The sequence below is a fragment of the Camelus ferus genome, chromosome 6 (genome assembly GCF_009834535.1).
Source record: "Camelus ferus isolate YT-003-E chromosome 6, BCGSAC_Cfer_1.0, whole genome shotgun sequence".
Lineage (NCBI taxonomy): Eukaryota > Metazoa > Chordata > Mammalia > Artiodactyla > Camelidae > Camelus > Camelus ferus.
Genome location: NC_045701.1, coordinates 37692802 through 37711708, shown reverse-complemented (window position 1 = coordinate 37711708; position 18907 = coordinate 37692802). Strand labels below are relative to the sequence as shown.

Here is an 18907-nt window from a genome sequence, read left to right as displayed (position 1 = left end):
TTGGCAATGTGCTCTCGGATCCTCTCTCACCCTGATAACTTTATCCATGTGGAAATGGAAACGCAGAATTCATGGGGAGTAAACGTGACAAACAAATGACCTGCATGGCCTCTGCGGAACCACCCCCAGACTCAGGAGAGATGGCAGCATATCGCTTTTTTCAGACAGTTTTATTATTCCGAAGAATAGGATTTTTTTTAGGTCTGAAGAATAACCAATCATTTATGTACCGTAAAAATCTAGCCCTTTTAAGTGATTTCCACGGTTTTTTAGTGCGTTTAAAGAGCTATATAACCATCACCACAATCCACTTTTAGGACATTTCCAGCTCCCCCACAAGGATCCCTTCTGACTTGTCAAGCAGTCCCCTTTCTCAACCTCAGCCCTAGGCAAGACCAAACTATTTTCCTGTCTCTAAAGGTTTACCTTTATGGATATTTCATATAAGTGGAATAATAACTTTTCCTAAGCATAGTTTTTTTGAGTTTCATTCATGATGTAGTGTGTATGAGTACTTTCTTCCTCTTTATTGCTGAATAGCATTTCCATGTGTTTTATGTTAGGACGCAAACATACCATCACCACCTGGAAGCCAAATATTGCGATGGTCTTGCAAGTATCCTTCCTATATGGAATGAGTCAGTCCTGTATCAGGCAACAGGAGAGTGTTGATTTCTTTCCCTTTACTACCTGAATGTCTGTTGGAGAGAAAGAGACCAAAAACATTTGTAGACTAGGTTTTTGATTCTTATTTTCATGGCTTCCTTAATGATTTAATCTCATGCATGGCAGAGAGAGTTACCCTTTTCTTAGAAACCCAGTGATCTAGCCACTGCCCCTGATGTTTTCCTTGGGAGAAATTTTAACCCTTCAGGATGATTAAAGCTGTCTTTTTCGTTATCATTTGTTGAGTGTCCTTAGTCAGATTTGATAACATCTTCCAATTAGATGGGGCAAATTGTCATGATGCTGTATAATTAGGGAGAGTTCACATCCTGGAAAGAAAGGCTACCACTCCACAGCTCAGCTGGCAGGGGCCCAAATGGCAAAAGGGTACATACTATTCAGAACTCCCGGAGGGTGCAGCCCTCCTGTGATGTAATTTTACTGAAGCATTGGCAGAGTCAAAACTATGCAGCTATTTCCATGATTGACCCTGAGTTTGTGACTATTAAAAAATAAAGGAAATACCTCATAGAGTTTCATGGATTGTTTACCCAAAGATACATTTTAATTCTTTCGTTTTGGAACATTTAAGAGAAGTTAGTCTTTATTTTTCTATTTTGAAAGGCCAACCAAGGATGGTAGGGAAGGGGGGAATGATGTTTCTCATTCTCACTTAGTTTGTACCTCATGCTCAGTATAAGTATTTTGAGGAAAAAAATATCTGCACTTTAGAAGCAGCTGCTTCGGCTGTGGAAATATCTGAAGAAGAGAGGGAAAGTCAAAGCAGTCTGGGTACATTTGACTTAAAAAGACAAATTGTTTAAGTTGTAGTTTTGTATTCAGTTGGGTAACATTGCCCGGTATTGGACTGCTAGGATGCCTGGTTAGTTTATCCTGCTTTAATTAAGAGTATTTGATAATTCAAAATTTAGACTAACTCCCTGTAGACCAGTGGATTCCTAGCTGGGCTGCACAATGGAATCACCTGGGGAGCTTTAAAAAGTACTGAAGCTTGAGTCCTACCCTAGAGACTCTAATGTAATTGGTCTGGGCCAGGGCCAGGGCATTAGTTTTTAAAGCTCTCCAGGTGATTCTAATGTAATGCCCAGGGGGGTATAATTCTTAGGTCAATGTTAGAGGTTAAGCTAATAATTCTAATTTTTCATTCTTCTTTCATTATCTTCTCATTAAAATTCCACCTTAAATGTGTCTACTGTGTTCCCCTGATAAAACATGGAAGCATCTCCTGGCCTGATGGTTGTTTGAAAACAATCCTTAATAGAAAAGTTGAAAACTCAATTTCAAAAACAATTTCTCCTGAGCATACTGTCTGGTCACATATCTAACTTTGTGCAGAATGGGCTGGCATCATGAAGGGAGTGGGCTGCCTCTAAAACTGATACCGTCAGTGGCATCTTCAGGTGTCAGGATGCTGCTGACAGCCCTAAAAGTTTCTCAAGAATAGCATGGTTCTCTAAGTGGATTTACCTCACTACCTACATGGATTTCATAGTTTATAGGTCCCCTCTCTTCTGTTTTTACCTGAGTGTGACTCTGGTGTTACTCTGAGATTTTTATGTTTTTGTTGTTGGTATTTTGTTTTTTATTTTTATTTTTTTTAAAGAAATGTCTGTCCTATTCCATGCTCTACACGGTTTAAGTTCCCCTGCAAACTGTTACTTAGCTAATGCAATACATAGTAACTTGGTTTTATTTTGGTTACAGTGATCTTAAAGTTAGTTTGTTTCCTTTTAGGAAGTGAACTGTTTACCGTGAATTAACTGTAAGTTTCTGGGATAGTTACAGAGGATAATCAGTTTGGAAGCTCCTATCACTTATGTTATTTGATCCACATGGATGTTTATTTTGTACCTAGAATTCGTGAGTCTTTTCCATTATTCACATGTAATACTAAGGATGTATGTACATCTAGCCTTTCAGTTTTTGATGATTCCTAGCAACAGAATAAATGTCCATAGCCTCTAAGAAGTAAATACTGAAAAGTCATTTCACAACATTGCAAACTGACTATACTTTAATAAAAAGAAATATTTTTAAAAAAGAAAAAATACTTTTCCAAGTTGCTAATCAGGCCCCAAGGAAATAAAAAAAAAAGAAAGTTGTTTCAGAGATAGCTCTCTAACCACTAGCAATCATTTTCTTTTTCTGGGCCTCAGTTTCCTTCAGTATAAAGTGAGGGAGATAGACCAAGTGATTGAGGGGACCTCCCCCTGGCTAAATTCTATGGTTTGGCAGATGTTCCCTAGGCATATATAGGATTTAAGGGCTGTGCTGTTTCCTGGGGTTTGGGAAACCTCAGGATACACTGGCTGTGCCAGCTGGCTTCTAGTGCCCATTCTTTCTTCTGCAAGATCTCTTTCTGTTCACCTCCCTCTGCTGAACCATGGCCTGGATCATGTTTGCCCCTTATTTAACAAGAAGCAATGGAGGTCACATTGCCACTGGAATGTCACTGGGACTTCCATCCTAAGGGAGGAAAGCTATGACAGGGAATGTAAATTAGTTCTACAAGGCCTAGCATACATCCCGTGCAAGCTTCTCAAGATCACGGGTATTTCTCTCTTTTGCTCATTGCTGCAACCCCAGTCTCCAGCGAAGTGTCAGCACATAGTAGGTACTCGAGAAATATTTGTTGAATGAATGAGTCAATCCCATTCTGTCTTGTTATTTACTACTTTTTTTTTTTTAACTTTTAACTTGAGAACAGTTTTAGGTTTACAGAAAAAACAGTAAGATAGTAGAATTTCTGTATACCCCACACCCAGTTTTCCCTGTTGTTAACATCTTACATTGGTATGATACAGTTGTCACAATTAATGAACCAATACTAATACATTAATATTAACTGAAGTCCACCCTTTACTTAGATTTCCTTAGTTCTTATGTAATGTCCCTTTTCTGTTCCAGGACCCTATCCTGAATACCACATTACATTTAGTTGGCATGTCTTCTAAGACTTCTCCTGACTGTGACACTTTCTCAAACTTTCCTTATTTTGATGACCTTGACAGTTTTGAAGTGTGCTGTTCAGGTATTTTGTACAATGTCCCTCAGTTTGGATTTGTCTGATATTTTTCTCATCATTAGACTGGTGTTATGTGTTTTAGGGAGGAAGACCATAGAGATGAAGTAACACATTACATCACATCAAGGTGTATACTATCAACATGACTCCACTGTTGATGCTGTACTCGGTCACCTGGCTGAGGTAGTGTTTGTCAGGTTTCTCCTCTGTAAAGTTGCTTTTTTTGTTCCTCCTTTCCATGTTGTCCTCTTTGGAAGGATGTCACTATGTGTTGCCCACACTGTAGTAGTGGGGAGTTATATTCAACCTCCTTTAGGGCAGAATAGCTGCATAAATTATTGGGAATTCTCCTGCAAGGGAGGTTTGTCTCTTCCCACCTGTTTATTTCTATACTGTTTGTTTTTTAGATGTGGCACTTCTCCAAAAGACTGTAAGTTCCTTGAAGGCAGACACTATTTCATGTGCTCCCCAGTATTCCCAATGACCTGCATGATGCTTTGGAGTACAGATCAGATGCCCAGTTACCAGTGTAAAGGATGGTCCATAGCTTCCAGCCCTGGGAATTTTCTGCTGGTGGCTTATCCTTCTTTCTCACTGCAAGATTTGGGCTAGGAAGTTGCATATTTGGCTCTCAGCAAAGGTGTAATCAAAATGCTGAAATAACAGTGATCCTGACACGGTGTCAAGCTCTTTATACATGTTCTCATAGAATCTTTGTACACACTTGCAAAATGGATGTCACTCTGATTTCATAAATGAAGACACTAATGTTCAGATTGATTAAAAGATATGTCCCAGGTCACATAACTAGAGAGCAGAGACAGGGTTCAATTCTGGATCTCTAACCACCAGATTATACTGTGTTTTCCCTCATAATAACTAAATAATGCCATAAGGAAAGGTTTGAATAAATGCTAGAAGGTGAGGGAAATGACAAGGGCTATAAGAGTATGGAAAAAAAAATCCTTCAGTGGATGTACCTGATCACATCTTCTAGGCATGTGTGGCCCTTGAGATCTGCTATAAAATTAGTATATCCTCAAGAAAGCAGTTAATTTGTAGGCATGACAAGGTAATTAGAAAATATTATATGCATTCCAAACCCAAATAAAACTGTTTCTGTTCATTAACATTCAGGTCAAATAATAATATTTCCATAAAATTTATTTCTAAAATAAATTTATATGGAGCAGAAGCCTAATGTGATTTAGTTAGCTTATGTGATAGATGGGCGTTAGTGCTGATCCCAAGCCCTTTTCTCCAGAGGTCCACTCTAGAGATGATGTTTATTATATACATACTGTAGGACTATTTCTTCTCCTCCCAGACCAGGAGATGTGATAGATTTGTGCTGTGGTGGTCAAATGATAGTGACAATAGTGGTTATTTGAAGTCTTTGATCCAGTATGCTTCGTTGGCCATTAAGATATGAAATGAAATATCTTGTACACATGGTTCTGGGGAGTTGTATGTTGAAAGTGTTGCTAAAATGTGAAGCTCACATAACATTTTCTGAAGCTGAATACAAAATATTTCCGAGTAATTATGTACAGCAAAGTCAAATTCCTTCAAAACACATTAATTTTAAAAAGGTGGGGCTTTAAAAAGGTGAGGAACGGCTCTTTGAACTATGGTATAGAGAAATTGAAGTATTTAATAAGGCTTAATTACATTTCCTATTTTTTCCATATTTACTGTTTTGCTACAATAGTATTTTCATGTTACAATTAAAACTGTTGAAGACATTTTCATATTTTGTCAAACCTAAGCTTCAAAAAATATAAAATATATTATTAATGTAATTTTAAATAAGAAAAACTATAAGATGCAGGCTGATTTCAGGGATATAGGTAAAAAGTATATCAATGACATGTTATTGTTACTACTAATTCTTAAGGATAAATTTTTATAATAAATTACTCATATTAAGATATTTAAACCATTTAAAAGGGAAGGGGGGACAAATTAAAAAAACAAAGTAGTAGTTAAATTTAGCTTTCAGTTTTTTTCTAGCCTGGAAGGCTAGAAAAAAAAAAAAAGGAAAATCATTATATTATTTATTATTGAATGATTAAAAGGATGTATCCCCCTTAAGAGACACACTTTCTTTCTGGAACTGAGTTATGAAAAGAATTTCTGATTTGGAAATACACACGAAGAGCTGTAGGCAGTGTAAAGGACATTGTCTTCAACAACAGTTTTAAAGAATACATAGAAACATTTTCATTTGACCATTCCTTCAGCCTTTGAAAGCAGAAATCGTGAGTGAAGATTTGTCCAATATCTTTAGAAATTTTTAAATGAAATTTATTTAAATTGTTTAACCAACATTTCACTCTAAGAACATCTGTGATAGAAGTGCTGTGCCAAGTGTGACAAATGTAGCAGTAAGATTTGCTGAGCTTTATATTACCCTGAAAAGCCACAATTACTTGAAATATAATTGATACTGAAAATCATGTTCATGGATAGCAGAAGAAAAGCATAAATTTCAGCTATTTCTAGACTGAGCTATTTGAGATCAATAGTTTTAAAAATTGTAATAGAAGCTGTTACGTGACCAAAGCTATGTGTTCAAATTATGCATTAGGCCCAAGAGTTGCACTTGGGGTTTTAGTTTTCTTCCTTTAAAGAAAAATTTGTTATGAAAAATTTCAAACATATGCAAAAAGCAGAAATGAACTCCTTTTTTTTCTATTATCCAGTTTGAACAATGATCAGTTTATGATTCTTTTTTCTCCTATGCCTTACCCTTGATTATTTTGAAGAACTCTCAGACGTTATAATCTTTTTAAAAATTTCTTATTTTATTGAGTTATAGTCTGTTTACAATGTTGTGTCAATTTCCAGTGTAGAGCACAAATTTTCAGTTATACGTGAACATACATATATTCATTGTCAGACGTTATAATCTTGAATCTCTAAAGATGTTTTTCCAAAATAAGAACTCTCTTTAAATATAATCAAATTAGTATTATCATACCTAAAAATTTATTCTCTAATATCATAGCCACTTAGGGTTTACATTGCTTCAATTTTCTTAGAAATTTTGTTTTTAAATGGATCATTTGCTGATGAAGATCAAAATAAGGTTTATACATTGTAGTTGTTTGATGTGTCTCAAGTCTCTTTTGATATTTAGGTTCTCTCTTTATCTTTCTTTTAAAATTTTCTTTCTTTATCTGTTTGCTTTTTATTGAAAAATCAGGTCGATTTCTGTAGCTCTCCTCATGGTCTGTATTTTGCTGATTGTATTTCCAGGGTGTCATTAAACATGTTCTGCTGTCCCCTATATTTCTTATAAAATTGGGAATTAGTATAAAGGCTTGATCAAATGAAGTAATTTTGTTGTTGTTGTGTGTGAAATACTTTATAGATGGCAGTTATACTTTGAAGCATCAGAGCTAAAATGTTTCCTTTTGGGAAGTTATCAGCCATTACTAATCATTGTCTTGATCCATTAATTTATTGGGGTTTACAAAATGGTGATATTCTTAATTTTAACATTCTTTCTTCATTTATTAGCTGGAGTACTTCTAAAAAGAGAATCCTCTCTCTCTCTGTTGTTTTTTTTTTTTTTTTTTTTTTTACCCTGAGGTCCAGATCATACAGAAAAGGCAGGATAAATGCTCCATTTTTAACCTTTATTTATCAGTTCAAAATAAGAGATTGACAAGGGCTCGGAGGGAAGAGGTTTGGGGAGTTAGTGGGTAGAGTTTCAGCTTGGGAAGATGAAAGAGCTCTGGAGATGGATGGTGATGAGGGTTTCTCAACAATGTGAGGGTACTTAATGCCACTGAACTGTACACTTAAAAAACCGTTAAAATGGTAAATTTTATGTTATATGTATTTTACTGTAATAAAATTTTAAAAAATAGGTTGATTCCCTTACACCTTCCAAAGGTGACTGAGTTTGGTTTTATCTGTTTTGTTCTAAGTGTTTTTAAGAACTCATAGATTTTGGCATATTTGATGTGTTTCAGTCTGTTGTAGTTATTGTCCTTATTCATACTCAGATTGGTTCATTTTTGATCCACGCCTTTTCTAGTTTGCTCCTGAGTCCTTCTGACATTGACTCTAGCAGTCTTTTTTTTTTTTTTAATCAAACATTTTGCTTGTATTTATTATGGACTCTAGTTTGCTTCCTTCCTCTCTGACATAAGATGTTCCAGGCTCATCATGGAAATTTCCTGCCTGAAACATGGAATTAGCTAGTTCACTTAGGAACTCTGGTTCTTTTTAATGGGAAATGGTATTTAGAGATTATAATCTGGGTGCTAATCGTGCTCATTGATACTGAGTTGGTCATTGTTTCTACGCCTTTTTTAGTGAACAGAACTAGGGATAATTTTTTTTCTATAAACTACATCATGGTTTCATGTGGGTACTTCCAATTCCAGCTTAAGACTATAGGGTGTTTACTTAAACTCATTTTACCTCTTTATTAAATAAGTTTTTCCAATAGACTTAAAATCTTAATTCTCCAGGAATATCAGCTGATAGCCTTGTGGGAATTCCTTTATAAGAGACTCTGTTTTTCTCTTGATGCCTTTAGAAATCTCTCTTTAACTTTTGCCATTTAAATTATATTATGTCTGGGTCTCGGTCTGTTTGAGTTCATCTTGTTTGGGACCCTCTATATTTCCTGTACCTGGATACCTGTTTCCTTCTTCAGGTTTGGAAGCTTTCAGCCATAATTTCTTCAAATATATCTTCAGTCTCCTTCTTTCTTTCTTCTCCTTCTGGAACTCCTGTACTGTGAATGTGAGAATTCCAGAGATTTCTTAGATTGCTTTCATTTTTTAAAATTTGTTTCTCTTTCTACTGTTCTGGTTGGATGGTTTCCGTTAGTTTATCTTCCAGATCACTTGTGCATTCTTCTGTATCCATTAGTCTGCTATTCTATTCCTTCTAGAATGTTTTTTATTTCAGCTATTGAAACTACTATGTATAAAATAGATAAGCAAGAAGGATGTATTATATAGTACAGGAAATTATAGCCATTATCTTGTATTAACTTTTAATGGAGTATAATCTATAAAAATACTGACTCCCTATGCTGTACACCTGAAATTAATATAATATTGTAAATCAACTATCCTTCAATTTTAAAAAAAACCTCAATTCTCAGGGACACTACTTGAATTACTAATTTGATGCATCTCACAATACCTGAAAGCAGTTTCAGAATAATAATACTTAAAATACACAACTCATGATTTTTTTTTTGATTGGTGCCACCATTATCTTAGGCATTATAAAAGTTAACTAGTTTTGAACAAGTTGTGAATAGACAAACAAAATCTCAGCAAAAACTGTATGACAAATAAAATAAAGCTATATGTCTGTGTGTAACATTAAGTTTAAAGGAGCTCAATAAGACTGTTTAATAAATCTATAGAAGCAGGTGTGTACTTCACTTATGTCAGCGTGGCATATTTCTGTGGCTTATGAGAACCACAAACTACTGTGAAGAGGTTGAAGAGGTGGAGTGTAAGGAATGTGAAATATTAAATCTCTAATCAGCCCTTCTGAATCGAGGTTTCAAAAAACGATTCGAGTGACTATTTTCTCAATTCTCTCAAGGTTGACATATAGCAAGTACTTGTCTAGATGCAAAGGAGAAAAATTAGCTCATTACATTGAATGGATGCCTTTGGTCATTAGGGTTTGGGAATGGATTGGGAAGGGCTGCTTTAGATTATTCTAGTAAATTTGAATCCCTTGGGCAGAAGTTGTTTAAGATTAAAGGGACATTTGCTAGCCTAACTTATTTCTACAAAGGCTAAAAGCAATTTCTGGTCTGTTTCTGTTTGTTTTTTGGAGCAACAAGCTTTTCCTTCTGTCTAAAAATTTGTTTTGGATTGTGGCATAATTGAGATGATTTCTGTACTCGGTGATGTTTGTTTTCTTCAACTGGCTAGTAATTGAGTTTAAGTAATTTAACTGTGGTGTGTTAATCACACATTACCATGTTTGACAGACTAATTTTGCTATTTGGTGTTTGTGTTTTAATTTTTTTCTCTGACTTCTTTCTTTCAATCATTTTGGTAGTAAGGTTGGCTTTTTTGTTTTTGTTTTTAAAATTTGTTTTGGTGTTGCCATTTTTGCCTCATTGTAACGGGGACAAATAGGATGGGCTTCGTCCCCTGAGAAATAAAAAACATGTTGCCTCAGACATTAAATAAGAATCAGACTTTAAATGTACTCAGAAGTTGCTGAAAATATGGAAGCAAACAATGTAACAACTACTGTGCTCGCCTCCACCCTCCCTCACATGAACAATGCCCGATGCTGACATTTCCTGCAGACCTTTCAGTTGCAGGTGCCGGCGAATCCCCGTTATTCCTTGAGCTGGTTTGAATTCAGTTTTCTGTTATGTTCATCATAAAATATTTGGATAGACACAGAGCTTTTAAATTCATTTACTTCTCCCAAAATTTGGATTTCTGGCTTCAGATTCAAATATTAGTACCTTCAGTGCTGACCCAGCGTGAGGTTCTTCCTATGTTAATGTTTGCCTTCCCAAAGACCTTATGAAAGAGATACTGCTATGATTGACTTTCCAGCTTTCAGGTGAAGATAGTCATGTTCTGAGAGAACCTGTGACTTCTCTGAAGACACGAAGCTTGTGGGCAGCAGTAGAGTCTGAATTTGAGCCTATTGCTAATACCGTATTGTATCTATTTCTTATAGAAAAGAAATCAGAGCTCAAAAACTTCAGCTTTGCAGGTAGTTGGCAATAATCACAGAGACTTATGAAAGACTTTTGATTTTTCCAAAGCACATTTGAACCAATGTTACCACCATGTTGACAAGTATCAAAAGTAGTTTCTGACTGATACAGAAGCCAGATAGAGATACTACCTGGGAAATGAGGCAAGGAGTTTTTATCAAAAAAAAAAAAATAGATGGAAGAAAGTGCTATCAAAATACACAGTAGTGAAAAAAAAAATACACAGTAGTGATATCAACAGTGTTCTCCGGTGACAGACACGATGTCTAAGCCTCTGGGTCTCCCAAAGAGGGCTTCAACATCATTGTGTATGATTAAGTCTGAGGACTTGTGGGAAGTGTCACTGAGCCATAGGCAGAACCACCCTCCATCCCTGCCCATCCAAACCTAGCTGGGCCTTTATGATCAGATGGTCCCTCTCGGTGTTATACAGTATGGCGGTGGGGACTGGTGTCATATAGCATACACAAGCATCTACACACCCTCTTTTTTTTTTCTTCTAGATTTAAAAACAGGGAATGCTTCATGATTTGTGTGTCATCCTTGTGCCAGGGCCAAGGATGACACACAAGTATTTGTGTGTGTGTGTGTGTGTGTGACATTTAAATGAGGGTTTAATATTCTTAAATATCTACCAAAAGTAGATTACAGTACATGAAGGTCACATAAAATGAACTTCATTTCTCAGCATCACAAACTTTTGGGATACAAAATGTCCAGGGATGGGCATTACAAGAAAGGCACAAGTGAAGTTTGCTTAAGAAATTTAAAAAGTTTAAAAATTGATTTTTCCCCCAAAGTCCAAATAATTATGGTCTAGATGAGTATCAGGATAAAGGCTTTATATGCTCATTCCTTGGATAAGAATCTTCCAATCTTCTCTGTATAGTTCCAGTTTTAGTATATGTGCTGCTGGAGGAAGCCCCACACCCTCTTTAACATACTCATTCTCTCCAGGCTGGCACAGTCCGGTCAGGGATCTTTCCTGATCTTACAGCTGCAGAATCAGAGCAAAAGTCAGTCACCCAGATGTTTCTGAGAATCTTACAAGCCCCAAGACTGCCTATATGTTCTCTCAGAGTGATGATTATAATTTTACAGATGGAAAAATTAAGATAGTTAAGTTAGAGGGGTTAAAACTGGCCTTCCAGTGTGCACAGCTGGGTAGTTACAGAACTGAATGGAAACTGAGGTGTTTTGACTTGCTGTTCAATCTTTGCTTAACTAGAATACATTAGCTTTTTACCCACAGAAAGTTACCTAAGCAAATTTTGTTGTAAGTGAAGCCCAGAATAAAAATCAGGAACGTCATTGGAAAGTCAAGCTTGGATCTGAAAGGATTAAGCCTAAATTAGTTTTCAGTAATTAATGTTGAAGAGCTGGTAATGAGACTAGGCATGTGGTTTAATCTGTCTGTCTTTTGGGAACCCAGAACAGCCACACTATGACCACTGTGACACTAATGAGGAAAAGCATGTCTTCTTGGTTGAGGGAGTGACTGTCGGTCCCCAGGACAATGCTGATTTTCCAGCAAGGTGAGGGGCTGCAGGGCCATGAGGTTTTCCATGGCTTTCTCATGTGTATTTTGATTAGTGAGTTTTTGATGAAGTGGGTAATAGTCTCTTTTCTCCTTACTAATATCCCATTTTGGCACACCAGTAATGGCCTGAGAAATCCCTCACCATCATAAATTCTAAATGCTCTTGGCTAACTTAACCTTACTAGATAGACTAGAATTAGGAGCATAATCTTAGATAATGGCTAATTTTATTTTATTTTGTTTTTTAATGGAGGTACCAGGGATTGAACCCAGGACCTCATGCATGCTAAACATGCACCCTACCACTGAGCTATCCCCATCCCCTGATAATGGCTAACTTTAGACAATTCCTATATCTCACTTTCTCATTCATGCAGAAATATTTGTTGACTACGTTCTGTGTGTTGGGCACTGTGCTAGGTCGTAAGGAGCCAACAGATGTGGTATCTGCACTGCTGGGGCTTGTATTTTAGTGGCCGAGGTAGCATCAAAGGAGGAAACACAATTAAATGTGTAATTATAAAACATGACAGATGAACTGGAAAAGTCTTGGATGCTATGAAGATGTATACCAAGGGATGGTATCTTACGTTGTGATACTACTTTCTGAGGAAGCGATATTTATCTGAGAACTGAAAGATGAGAAAAAGCCAGCAATGTAGAGTGGGAATAGGAGTTTTCTAAGCAAAAGAAAAGGCAGGTTAGTTGTCATGATGAAGGGAAGAACTTGTCCTGCTGGAGTAACTGAAGCTAGACAACGTGAGTGAGGAGGGAGGGAGATGAGCTGGGAGAGGTAGGCAAACACAAGCTCATGCACTCAGTTATTTGAGATCTGGAATCTTGAGAGACCTGGACTCAGATCGTTCCTTCTCTTATTTATGATCTTGGACATGTCACTTCATTTCATTGTGGATCAGTTTCCATTGCACTAAAATAAAGGTAAAATTCTCTCTCGTGCAAACCAAAGCAGTAGTGTCTGTTCCTTTCTGTCCACCATGTGCTTTCTGTTCTCTTCCTGCATTTTCATTCAGAACTATTGATATTGTCTACCTGAATGAGTATTTCACATTGGTCTTCTTTGCCTTCTCCCATTATCTTAGGTGGAAGTTTCTTAAAATCTAAATAATCAAAAGCTGAATAATCCAGAGTTAACTATTATATAAGAAATTTCAGTTGCATCGTTCACATTGCCCTTATCGATTATAACAGATGAATTTAGAATCAGTCATCAAAACTTGGTCTTAAGCTAGCCCTTCAGAGATACAGGTTCACATTTGCTTAATGTTTTGTTACGACATAGCTGTTTTTTTTTTTTTTTTTTAACTCGGGGAAGACTCTTTGTTTTGATGCATAATATGAAAGAGCTGACTGTGTGACTTAACAAACCAAAAACATTTATTCAGAAAACATTTCTTTTCAATTATCTGTCATGGTGAAAAAGGCAGCTTTTTGTTTCAGTGTAATCAGTGCAACACAGTATGTTTTAGTTTATCAGCGCTGTTGGTTGAGCGGGGTTATATGAAAACACTTGGGCATCTATTCCCAAATATAGCAAGTGCCCCAGATTCTCAAACGTTAGGAAGATGTCATAGGATATAATCAGTCTTCCAAGTAAACCAGATTAAAGAGGTTTTCAGTTTCTCTCCTTCCTTCCCCTTATTACAATAAAGCAACTTGTGAGTGAGTTTTCTGAAGTGGGAACCAGCACACATATCATTCGAAAATGCTTTTCTAGGGAGTTTACGTGTCACGCCATCTTTTTTAAAATTGAAACATGATCAGTTTACAGTGTTGTGCATCACCCATCTGAATGGCTACCCCTGTACCTAGAGCTGCTTCCATGGGCCTTAGTGTACAATAGAGCACCATTATGTTTCCTTCCGACTTCACAGGAATGTTGTGGGGGTTAAACTAGATGCCGTTTATAGAATAGTTGAGAGTGGGTAATATCTATTCGACACATCTGCCTGAATGGAAAGGACCAGAGAGCTCTTTCCCTGTCTAGACCAGGTATGTTATTTTGATACTTGTAACAACTCTACAAAGTAATCAGGTTGGATAACAATAAAGTACTAGACAAACAGTAGGTGCTATACAATAAAGATTTTTAAAATTCACTTTTTGTGCTTCTGTGAGTAATTAAATTCCACAACTACTCAACAACTCATTTTGATGTATATCAGCTTGTACTGTCAGAAGGTTCTTTTCCCTGTATCATCCCTAAGCCTTTCATTCTTTACCCCCATGCCTTCTTACTTTATTTGAGTGAATTGTGACACAGTTCTCAAAGACTTGGACAGTCACTCATTTTTTAAGTCATAGTTACACCATATCTTGTATACAGTTTTCTATCCTTTCAAAGTTCTAAGGTTTATAAATTTCCCTCCAAGTCTCCTGAACTTTTCCTCCTAGTTCTTTTTTCTTGCTTGTTGTCTTTGTAGCTTCCTCTCTTTTCTCTGTAAAGGAGTCTTTCCTTCCCAGAAAGTTGTGCTGATATCTTTTTACACCAGTGAATTGTAACCTGTTATTTTTCCAGTGTAATGGGCTGCACATGGCTGGGCCACTTGGGGGAGGGCCCCTTGTTGTCTGATGGAAAACTACCAGTTACATAAAATGCTGGGGGCTGTCAATTCTTACCAGCCCCCCGCCCCACTGCTGTCCCCCACCTGACTCTGGGCAGGGATGCCTCACTGCTGGGAAGCCTTCCTCTTATTAGGTCTTGGTGGGAAAAGGCCAGGGCACATCAGCCAAGTTCTGTCCAAGGGCCTTTAACTCCCTCCCTCTTAACATTATCTGAGGGTGTAATCTGGAGGGACAGGAGAGGGCTAAGGCTGGCTGGGGTGCTGTCTGCTTCCCCTGGCAGGACTCTGGGGGCCTGTGGGAGCCTGTCCTCAGAAGCTGATCTTTCTCCTCCTGGGGCAGCCTGGAGTTTACCACACAGGGGTGTGACCGTCACTAGCAAGATGATAAAGATGAGAACACTGAGGGGATGTCCACACCTGGCAAGGGAGAAAGCAAAATTAGTGACCGGAAGTCCTGAATCTCACACTTTTCTTCAAGTAGGCATCCCAAATAGGAATTCTCTGAATCACACCCTGTAAATATTTTCACCCTTCGGTTATTTTCCTTAGACGTTTTTTGTCAGGGAAAAACAGAATGAGAAAGAAGAGAAGAGATGAGGCAAGAGGAAAGTTCAAAGAAAACTTGGGAACTTGACTCCCAGGAGTAGATGATTCAAAGATAGATATTTAAGCAATGTTGAGAATGACTATACTGAAGGCATTGCACCCAGTTTTACCAACTGTCAAGTGACTGGTATTTGAACATAAAAGACATATAAATAGGTTTATTTCAGAGATGTCAAAAGAATGAAGTGCTCTATGGGGCAAAAAAATTAACTGCTATTTAATTTCAAGAGTAAGCAGAATAGAGTTTAAAAATTAAAATTCTTTAAAACTAGAAACTCCTTGATGGATCACCTCCCTTGATGGCACAGCCTGGCAAATTTCTTTATACTATTTGAACATTGTATTTGAACATTGTGTTGATGTTCACAATCACCTGTAGGCTACTATGGAAATTATAGGTCTTTTTTTTAAAATCTATTTTATGTATACTGGGTAACATTTGTAAATCTCAAACTCCCAAATTTATCCTCTCCCATCCCCTTTCCCCGGTAACCATGAGATTGTAAACTAAGTCTGTGAGTCTGTTTCTGTTTTGTAGATGAGTTCATAGTGTTCCCCTTTTTTTTTAGATACCACATATGAGTGATATCATATGGTATTTTTTTTACTCTTTATGGCTTACTTCGCTTAGAATGACAATCTCTAGGTCCATCCTTGTTGTTGCAATTGGCATTGTTTTATTCTTTTTTGTGGCTGAGTAGTATTCCATTGTATAAATATACTACAACTTCTTTATCCAGTCATCTGTCGATGGACATTTAGGTTATTTCCATGTCTTGGCTATTGTATATAGAGCTGCTATGAGCACTGGGGTGCATGTGTCCTTTTGACTTAGAGTTCCCTCTGGATATATACCCAGAAGTGGGATTGCTGGATCATATGGTAAGTCTATTTTTAGCTTTTTTGAGAAACCTCTATACTGTTTTCCATAATGGCTGCATCAACCTACATTCCCACACTATTTTCTCACAACCTACATTCCCACACTATTTTCTCACTATTTGCACACCTTTTCTCCACACCTTCTCTAGTATTTATCGTTCTTGGACTTTTGGGTGATGGCCATTCTTACTGTTATGAGGTGATACCTCATGGTAGTTTTGATTTACATTTCTCTGATAATTAGTGATATTGAGCATTTTTTCATATGTCTATTGGCCATCGTATGTCTTCACTGGAGAAATGCTTGTTTAGATCTTCTGCGCATTTTTGGATTGGGTTGTTTGTTTTGTTGTTATTAAGTTGTACGAGCTGTTTATATACTCTGGAGATTAAGCCTTTGTCATTCTCATCATTCGCAAATATTTTCTCCCATTCCATAGGTTGTCATTTTGTTTTGCTTATGGTTTCCTTTGCTGTGCAAAAACTTAGGAGTTTAATTAGGTCCCATTTGTTTATTTTCGCTCTTATTTCCATTGCCTGTGTAGACTGGAGAGCTACCCAATTTTAATATGAGTTTCTTTGACAAGCTATGTTTCCCTTGTGACAGAATGTCTCTTTTCAGTCTGAGTCATCATTGCACTTTTATGAAATCTGACAATGCTGTTTTTACACGGCCTTAGACATTTGGGTCAAGGTAATGAGTGAGACGTTGCAAAGGCAGAATGACTTGACTGAATGTAGGTGGTGAAGAAGGTTTACCTGGAGGTGGGAGAGGGTTACAGAAAGAAGTGGGGGGGGTCATGGGGCACCAAAGGTGCACTTTACTGCCTTTCCCATTTTGCCCGTCAGTTGAGTGCACAGCTGCCTGAAGCTGTAGAACCTAATCCTTTGGTTTTCTTTGGAATTAATCTAGAAAGGGACTTTTCTTGTAGCTAAGTCCAGGGTTCTGCTGTTGGGGCCACGGGTGTGTTTGATTATAACTTCAGTATTTCTCTGCCAAGTGCATCACCCATTCTCTTTTAGTTAGTAATGATGGTTATCTTGAAGGATGTAATTTCTTGTTTTTTGTTTGTTATTTTTCTTTTCCTGTTTTCATTGACAGAGTACCAAGGGAACAGATTTCCTGTGCTACTGGAGTCCGAAAGCTTATGGAATCCACTACATAAAGCGGGGCAAAACAAGGCTTTTCCCGTGGTTCTCACAGAGAATGTGTTACTGGCAGCCTAATAATAAGTTCTAGAAGGGGGAAGTCCACAGCTGTGAATGCAGTTAATGGCCCTTGCATTTGCACAAAACACAGGTCCATAAACTGCAATGACGTCTTTTTAAATGTGTACCATATTTGGGGGGCAAGAAAAAAATTCACAGGCAGGGTAGGATTGGACTTAAAGCAGATGGATATGTTTTCAGTGTGTCTTGTTATGGGGTGGAGCATGAGAATGGCCAGTTCTACCATAAAATATTAAAATCTGATGGTGTTCTGGAACTTTTTTTTTTGGTGGTCACTTCTCTGGCCTCTGTTAACACCCCTGCCTTCTGTCCAGATTTGGACCCAGATTCTCGCCAGCTACTTAGACCAGAGAACTAAGTGGTTCCATGTGTTCCTGGCACACAATTCTTAGAAAAGAAACAAACAAAGTAGCGTCTAATGATTACTTTTTCCATCAGTTTGCCATATTCTTGGAATTTTTAGATGTGTGGTCTACCAGGTTGTTTACTGTTATGCTGCTTCTTCGTAATACTGACTATGTCTTTTTAGCGTGTCTTTGATCAGTGGTTCTCAACCATTATTGTGCATCAGAATTACTTGGAAGTCTTGTTAAATACAGATTGCTGGGCCTCACCCCCATAATTTCTGATTCAGTGTGTGGGGGCAGGGTCCCATTATTTGCATTTCTAACAGATACTCAGATAATGTTGATGCCATTAGACTGGGGATCACATTTTGAGAACACTACTTTAGATATTAGTCCCAGCCTTCTAACTGACTTTCTTTCTTTCTTTCTTTTTTAATGGCGGTACTGGGGATTTAGCCCAGTGCATACTAAGCACCCACTCTACCACTGAGCTATATCCCTCCTATGCCAATTGAATATCTTAATTAGCTCCTGAGATTAGCCTCTAGTCTTAATAAGGGTTAGGAAATACAATACTATAAGTTAGAGGAACTCTTATCAGTTCATAAGCTGCCAGACCCTAGGAACATCTCCGTGGAAGGATTTTAAGAACCTATGTTGACCACATGATAGTAACTATACCTTGGAATTTGTCATTGTTTTTAGAGTTTGTCAATGTCCTGGGAAGACCTGGCATTGCCAGGGTCAGAGTTAGACTGGAATATCTCATCACACTCAGACAACTTTTGACTAATCCTACAGACTGGATCCCCACATCTCAATCACTGTTGAACCTAATGAGATGAGACCTCATACAGGCATAGCCGGAGATACTGCTGGTACAGCTCCAGATCACTGAAGTAAAGCGGCCATTGCAATAAAGTGAGTTGTGTGAATTTTTTGGTTTCCCAGTGCATATAAAAGTTATATTTGTACTGTAGTCCACTAAGTGTGCAATAGAATTATGTCTAAAAAGACAATATATATCTTAATTAAAAAATACACTTTATTGCCAAGAATTGCTAACTGTCAGCTGATAATAGAGAGTTGCCACGAATCTTCAGTTTGTAAACAACACTGCAAAGTGCAACAAAGCGATGACAATAAAATGAGATATGCTTGTAGTTGGGACCTTATTTTATTTAATTTACCTTTTCTTGAGATATAATTGACAGATAATATTACATTAGTTTCAGGTGTACAACATTATAATTTGATATATGTATATATTGC

General features: G+C 37.3%; 1 protein-coding gene across 6 annotated transcripts in view; it reads left to right on the top strand.

The window, feature by feature from the left end:
- The window catches only part of LOC116664215 (translation initiation factor IF-2-like), a 108109-nt gene that overhangs the window by 917 nt on the left and 88285 nt on the right, over positions 1-18907 (top strand). Inside the window, exon 2 of one of the 6 annotated variants that reach the window (XM_032481822.1) lies at positions 18437-18556. The exons of 4 other annotated variants lie outside the window; for them this stretch is intronic. In XM_032481822.1, the coding sequence (XP_032337713.1) occupies positions 18437-18533 (97 nt within the window). In that variant the 3' untranslated portion in view covers positions 18534-18556. Of the gene's footprint in view, positions 1-18340; positions 18557-18907 lie in introns of those variants that run through there. One more of the 6 variants, XM_032481823.1, reaches the window with a different exon arrangement.